At 36.1% G+C, this 21,232-nt stretch overlaps 1 protein-coding gene across 1 annotated transcript in view; it reads left to right on the plus strand.

Moving 5' to 3' along the window:
* ARNT2 (aryl hydrocarbon receptor nuclear translocator 2) overlaps positions 1-21,232 on the plus strand; it is a 258,400-nt gene that overhangs the window by 210,458 nt on the left and 26,710 nt on the right. The window contains exon 13 of the mRNA XM_044660152.1: positions 20,635-20,707. Coding sequence (XP_044516087.1) covers positions 20,635-20,707 — 73 coding nt within the window. The remainder of the gene's footprint in view (positions 1-20,634; positions 20,708-21,232) is intronic.

Consider the following 21,232-nt stretch of genomic DNA (forward strand, 5'->3'; position numbering starts at 1 on the left):
TCCAATCCTTGAGAAACTGTGCATCTTAAAGGAAAGAGAGCTAGATTTAGAGCCTGGAGAATGAAATGAATGAATGAGTGAGTGAGCAGAAAAAAAAAAACATTTATTAATTGCTTAGTCTTTCTAGGCTAAAGATTGGATTTAAATTCTGCCTCAGGCACTTGACTATGGGCATGTCCTATAACTTCTTAGAATATCAGTTTTCTTGTCTGTAAAATGGAGATAATGATTGTACTAAATACCTCACTGAGCTAATGTGAAGAAAATAATTCTCAAATCTTATAGGGCTGATAAATGTACATTGTTTCTTTTTCCATTTCTGTCTTTTTTCTCAAGGTTCCTTCTTTTCTATCCCTCCATGACACACAAGCATTTGTCTTTTGTGAGGGATAGCTGGATCACTCCCTGTCTTTATGTTATGCCACAAGAGGCAGGTCCTGGCATAAGGCAAAGACTTACCTATAAATCTACCATTCACCACCCATATGGCCTTGACTATGTCACTTATCCTTAGTTTCCTTATCTATGAAATAGAGATAGTAATACTTTTATTTCCTAATCATGTCAAAAATCAAATGGAACAAAATAGGTAAAGCAATACACAGATAGGACTTCATCAATATACTACATATGTAGTACCTATATACCACATACATATAAAATGTGTTACCTATATATCCTATCAATATATTTTATGTAGTACTTTGCCTCTATGCCACATATATAGTGCTTTACCTATATACCATATATAATCATGTTATGTCTCATATATGTACATATATATGAATAAATGAAATGCTATTATAATATAAGCTATTATTATAATATAATACAAGCTATTATTATTATCTGTCTATCAGTGCCTATGTATCTTCTATGCTTGTATGTACATGGAGAAGGTCAGGGAAAGTTGTGATGGAGACAGGGGAAGTGGAGATAACCTAGTCAAGAGGCGCTTCCCTGTATTATCATGAAATTGTGTTTACTTGGTGCTTACCTATATGTGGTATTTTGTGCTCCAGAGTGAGCAATAGACAGAGGAATCCTTGTGGCTTCTTTTCAGATGTGGGTTATTTGAGGGGATGAAGCTGGTTTGCTCCTTTGGTGGTCAAACATAATCTGAGAGCCCACTTAACTCCATGTCCAGCAACGTGGGAACCATTTGTGAGAAGTGACAACATCTATCTGATCTGCTAAAGAATGGGAATCTATGCTCTCCTGCTAATCAGGTTCCCCTCTGGCCATAAATCAGAGCTGACGTCCAAACGTTGACCCTTCCACATCCCTCTGATTCCCAACAGCTCATAAGGAGTGGGCTGCTCCGACCCCTTGCCATGGAGTAGAAGATCCAAGGCTACTGCTTCCATGAGGGCCTGTCCTGGGGGCCTGGGGGAAGTGGGAGAGGATAGAAGAATGTATTGGCCACTAGTAAATCCTACCAATTTCTGGCTCCTTCCCTTTCTTGATGTTCATTTTATAAGATCCCCAAGGGAAGGTATATGTAAGGACACCTCTCTGTATTCCTCAATATCTGGAAATGTTTTTTTTTAAGTATGATAACATTTCTATAAGGGTTGAATGGATGAAGAGTAGAAATCTTATTTCTAGAGTATAAAAATGGAATATGTTAACAGCAGTGAATGGTTCTCCATATGACAGACTTATGATCAAGAAACTAATTCCTACACATAGAAGAGAAGGGCTATGGTGATCAAAATCATGCCATACACCAGGCATAGATGTGCTTGGTTTATTTCTAAAACTCATCTTTGCTTTTTAATTTTAGTTGGACTAGCTAATTTTCACAGAATGATCCTAGACTATTTTTAGTACTGTAGGTTAACATAAGAATTAAACGAGTAAAAAAAGATACTGTTCCAACTTTTTGAACAAGATAACCCTAGAGAATAGACCATATGAACTCTCCAGAAAAATCAGATTTTTTTTCCTTTTTAAAAATAATTTTAGTTAACTACTTAATCTGGAGGTTATAATGTGGAATTAATACATTGTTAGAGATTTTCTAAGCATCTCCACATACATGATCACATACTTTTTCCCTCTTTCTCTACCATGTCAGGTCAAATAGTGAAGGAATGAACTAGATGAGAAACCCCTGGAAAAACAAAGACTTGCAAGTTATGGTTGATTCACTTAAAAGAATGAGCAATTTTTATGCCTTTAAGCCCTTTATAGAAACATTCTCTTAAAGGAAGCATATCTTCTTTCCTCTGCTTTTCTTTTTCTCCTTGGTCTCCCTTCCTTTTTTCTTTCTCTTTCTGTTTTCTTCTTTTCTCTTTCATTCCTCTTACTATCTCCTTTCTTCCATTCTTCACCTGAATTATCCCCCCTTTTTTTCATATTTGTTTGGATGTGTTTTAGGCATAATAACTATTCAGTAAATATTTATAAATTAATTATTTGAGTTGAGAAGAGTTTTTATAATCTGACTTAGAGTGGCATATTCTGAAATGTTATTGACTTCCAAGTCACATTTTTCTTTCTAAAGCTCCTTGGAGAATAAGCCTGGGCATTACATTCTTCAGTACACACAATAGTACAAGTGTTTAGAGCCTAACAGAGTCCTTTAGACTTGGCTCAGCGAATTAAGTAGATTAGGTCACTCACTTTTCCCTAGTGTGCAGTAGAAGGCTAACTACCATTTGTTTATTTATTTAATTATTTTGGTGAGAGATAATAGAATGCATCTGTGGGTCTGTAAAGAGTTTAGGAGGTAGATTTTCAAAATCTTAGTTAAATTGTACCTGAGTGTATGTGCTGTATGCAGAGACTTCATTTGTCAGCATAATACCATAGGTAAAATCTGAATTAATCTGTGGGGGAAGAATACAAAAGTGTTTGCAAAAGTAAAGAACGGGCATGAAAATAGTAAGGGCCACTGTTTTTGCATCTGCAGAAAGGGAAACTAGAGACCTTGTTGCAAAGCCTGGCTTGAGAACAGCTTGATGTTGATGAGAATAGATACCTCCATTTTTTTGTGTGTCTCCCTAAATCAGAGGTTCTTAACTGTGAGAGAGACAATGAGAGAGAGACAGAGACAGAGACACACTCTTTTATCAGTCTGATATAGTCTATGGATCTTTTCTCAGAATACTTTAAATGGTTGAATAAAATACTAAAATTCAGTTAAGGTTTAGTGAAAACAAATATTTAATGGCAGCAAGGTAGTCCAAAGGATACAGTACCAGGCCTGGAGTAGAGAGGACCTACATTAGAATTTTACCTCAGATACATCTTAGCTGTGTGACCCTGGCAAAGTCACTTAACCTTAATTGACTAAGTCTTGCTATTCTTCTGTCTTAGAATTGATACTAAGACAGAAAGTAAGGTTGTAGGGATTTTTTTTAAGGAAAAGGGGGAAAAAAGAAAAAAGGAATTTTTTCTATCCAAGTTCATAACCCCCTGAAATCTAGGACCAAGTCATTGGACCTCAAGTTACAGACCCTTACCATTCTGTTTAAATTCTAATGACAATTGCAGCTATTATTGTTGTGTTAACTTCTTTTATTACTGTGAATAACTGGTTGCCAATATTGCCTTGATGATCATTATTTATTGTAATAATAGCTAGATATTTATATTTAATTATAGAAGACCCTCTTTCAGAAAAACTTATTAGACAAAAACTAATCAAAGAAATTAGAGATTTTTTTGCATGGCAAAAAGGTTCTCTGTAAGGTTTCTGTAAATAGGAGCCTGGAGGAAGTGTGTGGTACTCATAATTCTGACTTTGGAGACATGTTTATATTCACCACTTTCCAAAAGAACCACATGACCACCATGTGCCCTGGAAGTCCAAGGTAATGGAATATTCAAATATAGAAATTTGGGGCTAAAAAAGTTGCAGGTAGGTCACATGTAAAAGTTCCATCTACCATTTAAAGGAAATGCCTAATTATCTTGGCCCATTATAAGTGTTTAATAAATGTTTTTTCATTCATTCAAAATATATTTTGATTCACCAAAATAAACAAAGTTTTCTAGAATTAATCTCTTTTATTTTAAGCAGGGTATCTATTTTGTATAGACCTATTTTTATGTATATATTGCCTTCTCTAATAGACTATAAGCTCCTTGAAGGCAAGACCTGCTTCACTTTCATCTTTTTATCCCCAGCACCTAGCACAGAGCCTGGCACAATGAAGGTGATTTATATTGATTGATCTAAATAACTTCCAAAGTGGGTGATTCCCATATAATTGAAGAGGTGTTCTTTTAAGGGTGGCTTAGACAAAATTTGTTTACAAAAGTTGGTATCTTAAATGGTTTTCCCTTTCTGTTGTTCAGTGAAAGCCATTTCAAAGTTTGCTTCTGCCTGTAGTGGGCAGTTCTCACATGTGAACAATGTCATCTTTGAGCCGGTGGACTCAACTTTGCTAATAGTAGGTTTGGTATAGAAATAACTATGTACCCAAATGTTCACCAAGTACCTTGCAAGGAGAGAGGGAGGATGGGGAAGAAAGTACCTTAGTTACTTTCAGTCATGGTCATCCAAAAGAAACTTCCTGGAAAAACAGAACATTTAATGTTTACTATTGGTGTAGAGGTGCTGAGGATAAGCTCTTCATCTCCTCACTATTTTTTTTCTTGTCAATTCTGATCACCTTCCAAAGCCTGGAGGGAAAAAAAAAAGGAAAAAGGCAATACTTATTTAACCTGTTAGCTGAGCTACTTTTTAAACAAGCCCATCTATCCGGTGTCTTGTGGTCAACTCAGATTTTTATGAAGACAGGTCATGGGGTTATTTTCTCAGTATTCAACATTTCAGTATTTTTCCATTTCTACAACCTAGCTGCTTCATAACCCATTAACTGCTGTGTGGCCCTCATTTCTAGAGCTACTTTAGGACAGCGACCTGATGTCAACTCAGCCTCTCTCCCCTGCTACTGCCCCAGTCTCAAGGCTAGTTCTTATTCTACAGTTACAGTTCCAAAGAAATATATTGGCTTTTTTGTAGTAGTAGGATCTCAAAATTGTTTGTTATTTTTTTCTCAAAATTTCCCCCTACATAATGAGTTTTGTTGTCTCAAACAATCAACAAATGTTAGAAGTATTGAATGCTTGCTATAAGCCGAGCAATATTTCCCAGTAATGGGAAATATTTTTTTTAATGAGGGACAGCTAGGTGGTTCAGTAGATAGATTGCAAGCCTAGACTGTGGAGGATCTGGGTTCAAATATGACTGCAGACACTTCCTAGCTGTGTAGCCCTGGGCAAGTCACTTAACCTCAGTTGCCTCACCCTTATCACTTCTTTTTTTTTTTTTTTTTTTTTAAGGCAATGGGGATCAAGTGACTTGCCCAGGATTATAGGGCTGGGAAGTGTCTGAGGCCAGATTTGAACCTAGGACCTCCAGTCTTTAGGCCTGGCCCTCAATCCATTGCCCCCACCCTTATCACTTCTGCCTTAGAACAAATATTTTGTATTGATTCTGAAGAGAGACAGAGACAGAGACAGAGAGAGAAACAGAGAGAACACAAAAGAAGGCAGGAAAAGAAGGAGGAAGAAAATGGGACCAGGGGATACTCAACCTGAAGAAATCTTGTTCTGTGGAGTTGAAACCAAGTAAAGAAGCAGAGTGCAAAGTGGAATGAACTGAGTTCAGTTTCTACCCTCTATAAAAGTAGGCATGGGGAGGAATTTGGTGACATACCCTCCAGTCCTCCAAGAGGAGAGGAAAGTGATATGAATCAAGGCTTGAATAAGCTTATTGGTGGTGATTTTAGAAGTGATTTCCTGGGAGGTTTATATTGTTTCCTGGAGCTGAAGCCATGCAGGGCAGCAGATGCAAAGCATAGAATCTCATGAGTAACAAAGATTGGGGAAGATGAAAGATATTGGCAATGGATTGGATCCCCTGTGGAAAATCAGAAGACACTTTGGATTTTATGTGTAAAATATGAAGACAATTTAGTGCTAAATTATGTGGTACTTTTAAAACTCATTTCTTCAGGGCTTTATAGTTAGGAAAGCAAACTAACATATTGTTCCATTTTATCCTTCCAGTAATCCTGTACAATAAAGAAACTGAGCCTCAGAGATGAAATGACTTGGTCAGAGTTACCCAGCTCATAAATGATCATTGTCTTCCAATCCTGTTCTTCTAAGATATCTGGGCTTGAATTCAAATCCTGCATCAGACATTTACTGGATTTTTGACCATCAGTATGTCATTTCACTTCTCAGTGTCCATTTCCTCATTTCTAAAGAGGACATAATAATAATTGTACACCAACCCTACACTGTCTAAATGTGGGTGGTTATTATTAATATTATGCCTAACTTGACACTGTTAGTACAACCAAAAATTAGTGAAAGGAGAAATTCTATAAAAGACTTTAAAGCAGAAGGAGAAGGTGGACTTCAAAGAAGAACTTGGAAATAAATAAATGGAAAGGGAGAGGAAGAAACCTCCTGGTAAGCAGAGTAACATAAGCAAAAGTAAGGATAATAAATAATAATAATTTATCTCAGTTGATCCTCACAACAACCCTGAGATACAGGTGCTATTATTATCCCCTTTTTACAATTGAGTAACCTGACAAACAGAAGTTAAGGGAATTGTCCAAGGTCACATAGCTAGTAAGTATCTGAAGCCAGGGTGTGCTTGACTCCGGGCTCAGCACTCTACCTAACTGACTACTTGGAAGCAGGAAGAAGCAAAATTCACAAGGAAAGATTGATGGAACTTGCCTGGTCAAAATGAAGACTGCAGTTTGGAGAGTAATAGGGAAATAAGGTGGAATTAGATAATGCAGACCTAGATTACGAAGGCTCTTTAGCCCCAGTCATGTTGGCATATGCATGGCGAAGATGCATAGAGGTTCAGAACAGACCAGACTTAGACTTGGAGAGGCCAATCAAGAAGGAAAGATCTGGGAGCTATTGTGTTTCTAGGCAGTTAGGCATGAGTTCATAGAGCCAGGGAAATAATAAGAACAGTGCTAGTAAGATCAACCCCCGGTTTCACCTTATTTTATATTGGTTTCTAAATGTGGAAGTCCCAGGACCTAAAGATACTGATTGTAGCTAAGATGTCAGAGGTCTAAAAAGAGATCTTACCTCAACTGTGACAAGGATAGAAAGGCTGGAATCATCCTATAACATTTCTCATGTAAGAAAGTATACCAATGGAGGCACCTAGGTGGCTCAGTGGATTGAGAGCCAAGCCTAGAGACAAGAAGTCCTAGGTTCAAATCTGGCCTCAGACACTTCATAGCTGTGTGACCCTGGGCAAGTTACTTAGCCCCCATTGCCTAGTCTTTACCACTCTTCTGCCTTGGAACCAAAATATAGTATTAATTCTAAGGTAGAAGGTAAGGTTGTTTTTGTTTGTTTGTTTGTTTTTTAGAGTGTACTAACCCTCATTATTATGAAGATTCAGAAAAAAAATTCTTGGTGCCAAAGTTCTTGGCAGTGGCAAATGGATCAATATCAGAAATTGATATTTTTATCAGTAGAAATAACATAAAAGAAGAGGCATCATTTACTTTATTCCTACACCCTAAGGACATGGGGCTTTTTCTATCTGACCTTCTATGTGTTGTCTTCTCCATTTGAATATAAACTTCTTGAGAGCAAAGACTATTCCTACTATTTCCATTTGTATCACCATTATTCAGCCCAGTGCTTCACCTATAGTAAGTGTTTAATAAATAGATTATTCATTCATTCATTATATTAGATCAACTATAGGGCAAGTCCCGGATTTTTTTATGATTGAATAATGGAGATGTCCTCACATCTACTTGGAATTAGTATCCCACATAGTTACCAAAGAGGGAGAATGAAATAACCCAATCCATGGTAATGATTATTTCAATGCAGCTTAAAGAGGGAAACATGGAACCTCAGAAACACTGAAAAGCAAGTTCCATAGAAGACCTTTCAGGGATCTTCTACCTCTTAGATGCCATGATTCTAAAACATGAGACCCATAGGACTTTGTTTTGAGGTGGGTTTATGGAGATGTGGTATTGACTGCTGAAGCATTTCTGCTATTCTAGGGTCAATCAAACTGCATAGTCAGTAATAGAGCTTTGAAAAGTATCTTAGACCTAGGTTTAAGAAAATATATCAGTTGGTAAACAGCCACTTTGAGAATACTCATTCTTCAGTGTTGCACATTTTTGCCTCAGTCTATTCTGGCTAGACAGGTTCATGATGTCCTTAGCTGGGGCCAAGAGAGAAGCTTTTAAAATACTGTCACAATGGAGCCCTTATAAGACTGAGAGTCTAGCTAAGTAGGAGGAATGGTCAAGCGATGGTCAAGATATTTCTAGGACAATCAGATAAAACATGAAAGAAGGGCCAGCAGTACCAGATCTTGAGCTGTATTACAAAGTGGTATTCATCAAAACAATCTGGACTTGGCAAAGAAATAGAGTGGTGGATTAGTGGAGTAGATTAGGTACATAATCCCTAGTAATAAATGACTATAGTAATTTTATGTTTAATAAGTCAAAAGATCCAATTTGGGACAAGAACTTACTATTTGACCAAAACTGTTAGAAAAATTGGGAAATGATATGTCAGAGACTGTGGACTGACCAATATCTCACATTATATAGCAAAACATGTATAAATGATTTAGACATAAAGAGTGATACCATAAACAAATTAGGGGACCATAGAATAGTTTACCTGTCAGATCTATGGATAAGAGAAGATTTTAGGGCCAAACAAGAAATAGAAAGCATGTAGGATATAAAATGGATAATTTTAATTAGATTAAATTAAAGTACAAACAATATCAATGTAACCAAGATTAGAGGGAAAGCAAGAAGTGGGGGAAATTTTTTTACAGCAAGTTTCTCTGATAAAGGTCTTTTTTCTCAAATACATAGAAAACTAAATCAAATTTATAAAAAATATGTTATTCCCTAATTGATACATGGTCAAAGAATGTGAATAGGCATTTTTAGATGAAAAAATTAAAACACTAGGTATAGGTATATTTAAAAAGTACTCCAAATCACAGTTGATTAGAAAAATGCAAATTAAAACAACTCTCAAGATACTACCTCACACCTATTCGATTGGCTAAATTGTTAAAGGATATGAATAGGTAGTTTTCAGAGGAAGAGATCAAAGTCATCTATAATCATATAAAAAATGCTCTACTCATTCTTCATTACAGAAATAGACATTAAAACAATTCTGAGGTACTGCTTCACACCTATCAGATTGGCCAATCTGACAGAAAAAGAAATGAAATGTTGGAGGGGAGTAGGAAAATTGGGACACTAATGAACTCTTGGTGGAGTTTTGATTTGATTTAACCATGCAGCAGAATAATTTGGAACTATGCCCAAAGGCTCTATAACTGCATACCTTTGATCCCACAATGCCACTACAAGACCTGTATCCTAAAGAGATTTTTAAAAGGCAGAGTGGAGAGAATCTATTTGCACAAAAATATTTATTGCAGATCTTTTTGTGGTAGCAAAGGATTGAAAATTGAAGGGTTGTCCACCAGTTGGGAATGGCTGAACAAGTTCTGATTTATGATTGTAATGGAATACAATTCTGCTAGAGAATTGTTGAGTAGGATGATTTCAAAATAAATCTGGAAAGACTTACATGACTTAATGTAAAGTGAAATGAGCAGAACTAGAAGAACATTGTACACAGTGACAGCAATATTACTCATGAACAACTCTGAAGGACCCAAGACAATCCCAGAAACTCATGACAAAAAATGACATTTGCCCCCAGAGAAATAACTGATGGAGTCTAAATGCAGAACAAAGCATAGTATATTTCTCTTTCTTCCTTTCTTTTTTCTTCCTTTTTCTTTCTCTCCTGTTCCTCCTTCTGTACCTTCTCCTGCTTCTCCCCTTCTCCCCCAGTTTCTCCCTTTCTCCTCCTCTCCCTCCTTCTTCTCCTCTTTCTGTCTCATTTGAGATCTCTTCCCCTAAATAACTAAAGTGGAAAAATGTTTTAGATGATTGCATATTGTAAAATCTGTATGAGATTTCTTAATGTCTCAGGGAAGAAAGAGAAAACGGGAAAAAAGAAAGAATTTGGAACTCAAAATTTTAAAAAATGAATGTTAAAAAATTGTTTTTACATCTAATTGGAGGGGAGAATAAAATATTTTTAAAAGAGTAGACAAGTAGCATAAGAGACTAAGTAAGTATAAGGTCAATTCCCAGAAAGTAAATCAAAGCAAATAAACCCACGTGGTCAATAAGAAACCAAGAGAACTAACTGTAGAATGGAATGAGGTTTATGATAACAAGGGAATGGATGGATGAATGAAGTAATGAAAATACACTTGTTGTTTACCATGTGCTAGAGTGCAAATGATATTGAGGGAGAAGTATTTTGGTTTGGAAAGTTACAATAGGATGGTTAAGTGGAGCCATTACAGAAGTGATTAACATGTCTTTCTAGCACAAAGGTAGGGTCCAAGGATGTGGCTGACAAAATATCAGAAGATGGCTAGGATGTAAATCAAAACATGACCTGGAACACTTAGAATAGTGGACCATGTGAGGCACTTGCCTGTCAAGACAGTGTGGACCTCAGGATAGTAGTTCCAGCCTGAAAGGGTTATCCCCCATCCCTCTGTGGAACTGTCTGTCCAGAGAGTTCAGTGACAGAATAGATGGCAAAAAGATGGTCAGAGTTTGAAGGACACCAGTTTTGCAAGACAACACTAAGATGGCTACATGGTTTTCAAAGATCCTTATACATAATCATAGGCTTTTGCATCAGCTACAAGACATTCACCTCCTCTCCTTGTCTTCTGCCTTTCTGCCTTTAAACCAGCAAACACTGGGTTTGGATTTAGAGGGCCATGATTTAAAGTCTAATTGGAAAAACCACTCCATCTCTTCAGGCCTCTGTTTCTTCTTCATCTTTAAAATGAGAAAGTGTGTTAGATGATCTCTTAAGTCCCTTACAGCTTTAAACAACATCTGTTGTTTGTTTATTTTTTTAACCCTTACTTTCTGTTCTAGTAATAACTCTAAGATAGAAAGGTAGGCAAATGGGGCTAAGTGGCTTGCCCAGGGTCACACAGCTAGAAAGTGTCTGAGGCCAGATTTAAATTCAGATCCTCCTCAATCCAAGACTGGTGCTGTATCTACTGTGTCCCCTAGCTACCCCATGTCATCTCTTTGTAAACTATTTTAAAATACCTTATGTTGTATATGTTTGATTTAAGTGACACTAGAATCTTATTGACAAACAGTAAGTTATAAATTCTAAATAAACTGTGTCAAACATATCTTAGTCTATTCCTGATTCTATATTAAGACTGGAGTAAAAAACATTTTCATTCTCATTGAACTTCTCTGGCATTCCGAGTTTACTGAGATCTGTCCATGGTTCTGAGACCACTAGTCATCTTGGCATCAAAATTCTTTGCATTTCCTTTCATAAAAGGATGGCCTTGCCTTTCAGTCTGGCTCCTTTGAATTTTTCTTTTCCTGACTTAAAATCCTTGTATCAAGCCTAAAACAGAAGAGCAGCAAGGACTAGGCAATTGGAGTTGTGACCTACCCAGAAGGGCCCTACAGGAAAGAAGCATCTGAGATCAGATTGAACCCAGGTCCTCCCATTTCCATATCTGGCATTCTATCCATTTTACTGCCTACCTGTCCCTCCACTGGACTTCCTGATTCAACCCTTGAACTTGTCCACAGCTCAATCTTGATTTCAATGGGTGTTTAAAAAAACCCTATTCGATAGTTTACTTTGTAGCTGAGCCATTTCCCAGAAAGGCCTTAGATTGTATCAGCTCCCTATAGTCTTATATCATTTTCATTCTATAGGCAGAATAAGAAATCATTTGTGTCCACGTATCACCTACATTTGACAATGTAACTTCCAATCATTACTATCCTTTTCTCCACATGAGAGCTATTTTTTGAGCAGCTTTCAAAAAAAAAACAAAAACAAAAATGAGTGTTCTTTTTTTTTCATTTTACTAGTATTTAACTACATGAAATAAAGCCATGCACTAGTATCTAGTCCACAAGTCACTCTAAATAGAATTAAAGCATTATATTAACATCAAAGCATAGATCTATTTGTCTGACCCGAAGGCCTTAACCAAAAAGGAAACAAGGTTAATTTAAATGACTAATTCCTATCCCATGTTGGGTCCTCGTGATCATTTCATTCTTTTCTAAATATTCTCAGCTTCTCATTCAGTAGTATGTTATAGTAATTTGGAGATTAAATATAAACTTGCAATTCTGAGGTTCTGCCCTTTTCTTCTTTTTTAGTAATCAGAATAATATTTTCCCATTCCCAAAGGCAGCTCATGGCTCAGTGAATGAAGTGTTGGCCCTGGAGTCAGGAAGGCCTGAGTTTAAATACGTAGACACTTCTGGTTGTATGATCCTGGGCAAATCATTTAATCTCTACCTGCTTCCTCATCTGGAAAATGCTAAATAATAATAATTGCTTTTATTATTATTATAATGACACCTTCCTAGAGGGTTGTTGTGAGAATCAAATGAGATAATCTTTGTAAAAACAACACAGTGCCTGACACATAGTAGGCACTATATGAATGCTGATTCCATTCCCCTCCCCCCCTTCTTTTCTAATATTTTGCTTCCTATTCTGCTAGCCAACTCTTTCTAGGGTTCTAGAAATACTTTCAGTGGATGCCCTGATATGACATTTGCAATGTCTTTTAGTCCTTAGAATCTAATTCTTGGCTCTCTAAGAATCTCCCTTAAGGTCTTCTTCTTGTTTTATCCTCTGAAGTTGGTGCTTTTGCTATTCCTAACTTTATGCTTAAATTTATTCGTTAAGCACTAATGCTTCTTACTCTCTGACTTATGTGGAATTAATGTGTGTCAGATGAGTGTTAAAGAATTTTGATTTCATTTAAAACTCCTAGAACAGGGAGGACAGGTTGACAAGTTGGCAGGGAGAAAGTGTATATGTTGAAGGGCTGGGTTGGGCATGGATAGTGATAAATGTTTAGCACTTACTCATGATCAAGAGTGATTAGTTAATGTAAAATACCAAAGCAGCCTGGTCTGGTCTCTTTATTCTATAGTTCTTTTGTGACTGCTGTCAGTAAACCCTTCAATATTAGCTATGCATGGTTTATCTTGCTTAGGAATGTACTGGCATTCCATGGTTTATTTTTTTTTATAACATTGCAATAAAAAAGTTTAAGAAGCATCCTACTGTGCTCTTCCCAGCATGAGGAAACCTCCTAGAACAGTGCCTTATGTTCCATGGCCACTTAACAAAAGAAGCGCAAACAAATGGACTCTGGTCCCAGGAAACGGGTGTCCTTACTGTGTGAGGGTCAATTTCTTGCAGTTTGACAAGGCGGTTCAGCTGGAAAGGTGGAGGACCTTGTTTCCCTCAGTGTCGACCCAACACAGAACCAGGGCCAAGAACAAAAATCTTTTCAAGTTCATATTGTTGGATGGAAGACAATTTCTGAGCTTTGTGAAGTTTGAATTGTTTTCAATTCCTTTGGTTGTCTTAGAGGCATTTAAGAAGCACTCATTGTGTCTTGTAAGCTTACTTGGAGCTAGAAAAATATTTTAAATTAATTTTTTTCCTCTATTGTAACTGGTTAAAATTAAGGAAAGCTGATGGAGAGGTTTAAAATATTAATAAATAGTAATCAAGGCCATCACAAGCGGGTTTCTCAATTGACTTTTTACTGGTACTTTGAATAGTGAATATCCATGAATAAATGACTTAATCATTTAATTTAAAAAACCATTATTAAGAATTTACTTTGTGCCAATTACTGTGCTAAGCCCTCAGAATACATACACAAAAATAAAGAGAGTTTTTATCACCCTCTAAGAGTTTGAATCAATATAGGAATAGAGAATACACAGGAAGTGGCTGTGGCCAGGGAGGGATGTTTTGATTTAGAAAATTAGAGGGCATAATGAGCGGAACCATATAGAAGTAAACTGACATGTACTTTTCAGTAGAGGTGGCAGTACTAATTTGATTATAGTTCCAAAATTAGAAAAAGAGGGATCAGAGAAGAGAATAAGATCTCTGGCCAAAAGATGTCTGAGGAGTGAAATTAGTCTCTCTGTGGGTTGTGCTAGAGTTTCAAGTCTTAAGTCTTCTAAAGTATTGTCTTAAAGTTATAAGTTGAAGGAATTTTAAGGAAATCCCAAGATTTCTCTGACCTGAAGATTGGAGAGTGCATTATAAAGCTTCATAAAGTAATTCTCCATGGGTTCCCAGAATTACAGAATGTTAGAGATGGAAGGAATCTTCGAGATTTTACCATGTCATCCCTTAAATTTACAGAGTAAAGGCCAAAGGAGGGAAAATGACTTGCTTAAAGTCAAGTGGCTGGTTAGTGACAGACTTGAGAAAAGAACCCAAGTGTCCTAACCCAACATCCAGTGTTCTTTCCACTGTATCAAGATACCTGGATGGTGTGGAAGATTTGTTTCTCTAATCCTACAGAAATCATAAAGTTGTTTTCTTTCTGTAACAGTAAAGTCTATATTGATGGAGTGACTAGGTTGCTGAGTAGATAGTCAGACTTGGAAACAGGAGGTCCCGGGTTCAAAATCTGGCCTCAGATACTTCCTAGCTATGTCACCCTAGACAAGTCACTTAACCCCAATTGCCTAGCCATTGCTGCTCATCTTAGAATCAATACTAAGACAAAAGTTTAGTGTTTAAAATAAAAAAGACTATGTTGATATGCCTACAGATTGGGAATGGGAAAATTATCATGATATACCATACAAAGTTAAAGTTAAACTTCATTCTTAATATATTTGAGCTAAAAATAATTCAGTAGTATATTATTGTCTTGAATATAACACTAATCTAGAATATTTTCTTGAAAAGTTGAATTTATAAAAGTCTTTTTTGAGATGAGAACACCTTAAGATGCTGAAATGTTTGCATTTCATGGAATGGATAGAAAGTGCTGTCTTTTCATTTTCCTGGGATTTAACTACATTTCATTCCGATTACAAAAGGAACAGGAAGACCACAAAAGGTTTGGTTTGCAATGCACCCAAAAACTTGGCATGTGATGTATGCCTTAGTGGAAAATTCAACAACAAAAACCTTATTTTTGCTATTTCAGCACATCTCTGCTGTTGTTTTCTTGCTCTAGAAATTTGATATGTTTTAAAGATAGCCTTGATATTTTCCCAAATAGGACAATGAAAGGATTTAACTTCTTAAGGACTTGCTCATTTTTTGAAAGGGGTAAGGTAAAGACGGAAGAGAAGAGGGCAAATTGTATATTATACAAAGAATGGTCATTAGCTAATTCATAGTAGACAAACCCTATTCTGGATAGAAGACATATAGCCCTTGCCTTCAAATTGCTTACCTTCTAACAGAGGAGATACCACATAAAGGAGAATGATAGCCAAGAAGTGTTTGGATTTGGAAAGGCACAGCAATGATAAATGAAGCCACAGAAGAGTTGCATGACATGCCCTTTCCAAGACAAATGACATTGTTCTAGGTTCCTGGGAAGCTAACAGGACGAATGTCAAGAAGAGCCGGATAGATATACCTCTTTTCAGTTACTTCCTTTTGCAAGCCTCCAAGTGGCACAGTTGATAGAACACTGGGTCTGCAAATCAAGAAAACCTGAGTAGAAAATCAGCCTCAGACATGTATAAGCCATGTGACCCTGGGCTTTACATCTTTACTCTACCTCTATTTGCCTTAGTTTCCTTATGTGCAAAATGGGCATAATAATAGTATCTCCCTCAAAGGATTGTTGTGAAGATGTGTGAATTAGAGAATAGAATAACTCAACGGGGCCATCTCAAAAACTTTATTGGAAATTATGTTGACAATTATAGGGTTAGGTTTCTCTTTTTTAGTTTTTAGATCAGAAAAGGAGGTTTTTTTTTGTTGTTGTTTTCATCATCCAATTATTTTTCAGTCATGTCCAACTCTCTGTGACCCCATTTGGTTTCTTTTTTTACCTTCCATCTTAGAATCAATAATACATATTGGTTCTAAAGCAGAAGATCAGTAAGGGCTAGGCAATGGGGGTTAAGTGAATTACCCAGGGTCATACAACTAGAAAGTGTCTGAAGTCAGATTTGAAACCAGGACCTCCCATTTCTGGGCCTGGCTCTCAAATCACTAAGCCACTTAGCTGCCCTGCTGTAGTTTTCTTGGCAAAGATACTGGATTGCTTTGCCATTTCATTACCTAGTTCATTTGATAGATAAGGAAATTGAGACAAACAGGGTTAAGTGCCTTGCCCAGAGTCACATAGCCAAAAAATATCTGAGGCCAGATTCGAACTCAGAATCTTTTGTCTCAAAGCCTGGCACAACTATCCTCTGCATCACCTAGCTGCCCCTGAAAAGGCAATTAGGCAGTAGTAAATATTAAGATAATCCTTTTGTAATCCTGTTTTGATGGGGAAATGGAATAAGTCTCTTTTAAGAGGCAAGCTGGTTGTAAACTATTCTACTAACTTAAGTAATGATCACCTATCTGTATCTAGCCTTATCTCTGGTAACTTTGCAACAGAGGTTATGATGTGTTTGATATGCACCCCTTTTAGCAGTCTGAAGAAGCCCAGAAATTACTTGTCAGAAATGGTTTTAAATGTATAAAACAAAGTTAGTAAGTTTATAAAGAAAATAAATTATATCAAAATAATTACCAAGTTTTTTTTTTAATTTTAAACCCTTAACTTCTGTGATTTGACTTATAGGTGGAAGAGTGATAAGGGTAGGCAATGGGGGTCAAGTGACTTGCCCAAGGTCACACAGCTGGGAAGTGTCTGAGGCCAGATTTGAACCTAGGACCTCCCGTCTCTAGGCCTGGCTCTCAATCCACTGAGCTACCCAGCTGCCCCCCAAGTTTTTTTTTTTTTAAGTTCACAGACCTCAACTTAAAGATCTCTGACTTAACAGAGAGACTACTGACCACCTTATCCTATTAGATTTAAGAAGAGGGTTGATTTTGCAGAGGCTTCCAAGGGTACATATTCCTATTCACTTCCTTCTCAACTCTTAACTTATATTGTTTAGAGGTCTTTCAGGTTGAAAGATTATATAAATTAAGCCACTTTTTTTTTATTGTCAGGTATCTTCTTTCATAGAAGGACTGTATCAGAGGTACCAAACTCACAGCCTTCAGGAACTAGATTAAAATATACTTGGGAAATATTTAACAAAACAAATAAAAGGGGGCAGTGGGATGGCTCAGTGTACTGAGAACCAGGCCTAGAAACAGGAGGTCCTAGGTCCAAATCTAACCTTAGACACTTCCTAGCTATGTGACCCTGGGCAAGTCACTTCATCCCCACTGCCTAGCCCTTACCACTCTTCTGCCTTGGAGCCAATACACAGTATTGACTCCAAGACAGAAGGTAAGGGTTAAAAAAAACACAAATAAATAAATAAAATAAAATAAAAACACAACATAGGCAATGTTAACTTATTGTTTTCCAAGTCAATGGGTAGACCTCAGAGCTGACTTTCTACTTGATTTGATAGTACTTGACTAGATAATAATAGATATGATGATATTGCTCTGTTGAATAGTTCTTCTGAGTCATTTAGGTCATCTGGGTTTATTCATAAGAGCAAACATTCCCCTTGAAATCTAGTTGCCTTCACAGGAACTATCTTTAAGTGTGAAACATTCAGCCTTCTCTAGAAAGTAAGCTGTGAAGTTATTTTAAAGTGGGAGACCTATGTTCTTAATTTTATTATACCTTAAAATATATACTAGCTAGCTAGTAAATATACATAGTTTGATAGAGAATATGTAATAATCTATATTAGTGAATAAGGTTATTGGTTTTTTCTTATAAAACCCTTACTTTGTCTTAAAATCAATACTAAATATTGGTTCCAAGGCAGAAGAATGGTAAAGGACTAGGCAATTGGAGTTAAATGACTTGCCTAGGGTCATATAGCTAGGAAGTATCTAAGACCAGATTTGAACCCAGGAATTCCTGTTTCCAGGTCTGGCTCTCTATTCACTGAATCACCTAACGGTCCCTAAGATTGTTATTTTGACAATTTAATGTTAAAAAGTGAAGTTGACTAAGAAAATCATTAACTAATTTATTCTTTAAACACACACACACACACACACACACACACACATACACACGGCTTGTCCTTTTGATCATTCACATAGTAGTGACTGAAATTGCCAGCATAGTAAAGAAGTAAGTCATTCCACATATGCTAACTCCACAAATCCAAACCAATATCTGGATCAATCAGCATTATTTCATAAAACCATTTGTGAGGCAATAAGAAATATGTCATAGGCCTTAACCTCAAGGAATTTATAATCTAGTTAAAGAGATAAAGTATAAATATCTAAAAACATAATTTATAGAATGAGGTTATATAGTTAAAGGAATAATGGTTGGAGATTATAATAAAAAGCAAGAGTGCATAGCAGCACATTACTGAAAAATGACAGATAATAAATGACATAGGAATTTAGAGAAAGGAAAAGTCACTGTGGATCTGAAAAAATCAGAGAGTGATCATGAACTGGCCCATGAAAGATAAGTAGGATTTCTGTTTATCATTTGAGAAAAATGTGAAATATGGAGTTAGGATAAATGTATTTCTTTAATGATATATAATTCTTTAACTTAATGACGTTGTAAAAATTAGCATCATCTTACTTCAGTGATTGAAAAGATCAATGCTTTCATCAGTATGGCTACTCCCTTCTTTAACAATTTGGATTGCACACCTTCCAAGCTTTAGTATGTAGTCATCTGTTGATATGATCCCAAAAATCCATCATCTGAGGTCTAACCTTTTGGCAATAGCAATTATTCATTCATTCATTCATTCATTCATTTATTTGTTTATTTATTTATTTGTTTATTTATTTATTTGTGATAGAATATAAATATAAATTATATGTTATTAAAATATGTGTATTTATATAATCATAAAATTTATTCATAAAATAGAGTTGAATTCATTGAAAAATATTCATTTTTATGAACTTGTCAGTGATTTGCTAGCCTCTATAGAATACCAACTGACTTGAATTAGCTGGCATATTCTAAGTTTCAATATGTGGGTGATTTGAAGAAAATTGCCTTGTTTGTCTTCCTCACTGTTCTAGAAAAAAACTCTGGATTTGAAGTCAGAGCACTTCATTTGAATCTTATCTCTGCTATTTATTAGCTATATATCTTGTGGCAAGTTACTTAGTCTTACTGAGTCTCTGTAGTTTATCCATCTGTGAAACGTGGGAGTCAGGATTACATGACCTCTAAGGTCCCTTCTGGGACAACTAGTACCTAGAATGAGGAAGACTGCTCTTCTAGAGTTTCAAGTCCGGCCTCAAGAGCTTAGTGACCCTAGGAAAACCATTTAACCTTTTTTGCCTCAGTTTCCTTATCTATAAAATGAATTGGAGAAGAGAATTACAAAACACTCCAGTATCTTTGCCAAGAAAAACCCAAATGGAGTCATGAAGAGTCAGAGATGACTGAAACAACTGAATAACAACAAATGGTCCCTTTAAGGCTTTAAAAGACTGCCTGCCCTTTGATCCAACTATACCGATGCTGGGTTTATACCCCAAAGAGATAATAAGGAAAAAGAATTGTACAAAAATATTTATAGCCACGCTCTTTGTGGTGGAAAAAAAATTGGAAAATGAGGGGATGCTCTTCGATTGGGGAATGGCTGAACAAATTGTGGTATCTGTTGGTGATGGAATACTATTGTGCTCAAAGGAATAATAAACTGAAGGAATTTCATGTGAACTGGAAAGACCTCCAGGAATTGATGCAAAGTGAAAGGAGCAGAGCCAGAAGAACATTGTACACAGAGACTGATATACTGTGGTAAAATCGAATGTAATGGAGTTCTGTACTAGCAGCAATGCAGTGATCCAGAACAATTCTGAAGGACTTATGAGAAAGAATGTTATTCACATCCAGAGAAAGAACTGTGGGAATAGAAACTCAGAAGAAAAACAAATGCTTGATGACATGGGTTGATGGGGACATGATTGGGGATGTAAACTCTAAGCAATCACCCAAATGCAAATATTAATAATATGGAAATAGGTCTTGATCAATGACACATGTAAAACCCAGTGGAATTACTCATTGGCTATGGGGGATGGAGAGAAGGAAAGAACATGAATCTTGTAACCATGGGAAAATATTCTAAATTAATTAATTAAATGAAAATTTTCAATTTTAAAATTAATTTTTAAAAAGGTCCCTTTAAGATCTGAATCTATGATCATATGATTTTTTTAAACAGTAATGATTCTCAATATAATTTTATGGAAAATGAATGTGTAATTCAGAATACATGTCTTTTAAGAAATGTCTCATTGTAGTAAAAAGACTCTTAACTTTCTTTTGTTGTCTATTTGTTATCTATTGTTGGGAAGAAAAAGGTCAGAATTTACGAGATACCTATTCTTTGATTTCTTGTAAGAAAAATGAAGTCCTAACATGTACTTAAGAAACAGAACAAATTATAATCAACTTAAACTTTTTATAATAATAATTATAGCAGATAGTCTATATGTGTGTTTATATTTATATATATATGTATATATAACTTTCAATGTTGGCAAAGCACTGTATATATTATCTCATCTTATATTCTTCATAACTCTCATTTCCCTCCATGTTTACAGACAACTTCAGCAACAACAGGCCGAACTAGAAGTACACCAGAGAGATGGATTGTCATCATATGACTTATCTCAGGTGAATTTCAACCTAGCCCTTTATCCTTTTTATTTATCTTTAAAACAGCAATGGAACATCTCCAGGCTATATGTTAGAATCATTTCCAAACTTCATTTTATCTTTCTAAGGGATGTTATTGCTTTGGCCACCCTTTATTTGGAGGAGAGAATTGGGAATTCAAAATGTTAGAAAACAAGTACTGGGAGAGCTAGGTGGCTCAGTAGAAAGAGAACCAGGGCTAAAGAGGGAGGTCCTGGGTTCAAATGTGGCCTCAGATACTTCCTAGTTATGGGGCTCAACCTCAGTTAATTAAATATCATGTACGTAATCCCAATTGCCTAGCTTTACCATCATTCTGCCTTAGAACTGATATGCAGCATTGATTCTAAGATGAAGGAAAAGAAAGAATGAGAGAAAGAATGAGAGAAAGAAAGAAAAGAAAGAAAAGGAAGGAAGGAGGGAAGGAAGGAAGGAAGGAAGGAAGGAAGGAAGGAAGGAAGGAAGGAAGGAAGGAAGGAAGGAAGGAAGGAAGGAAGGAAGGAA

Source organism: Gracilinanus agilis, chromosome 2 (genome assembly GCF_016433145.1).
Source record: "Gracilinanus agilis isolate LMUSP501 chromosome 2, AgileGrace, whole genome shotgun sequence".
NCBI lineage: Eukaryota > Metazoa > Chordata > Mammalia > Didelphimorphia > Didelphidae > Gracilinanus > Gracilinanus agilis.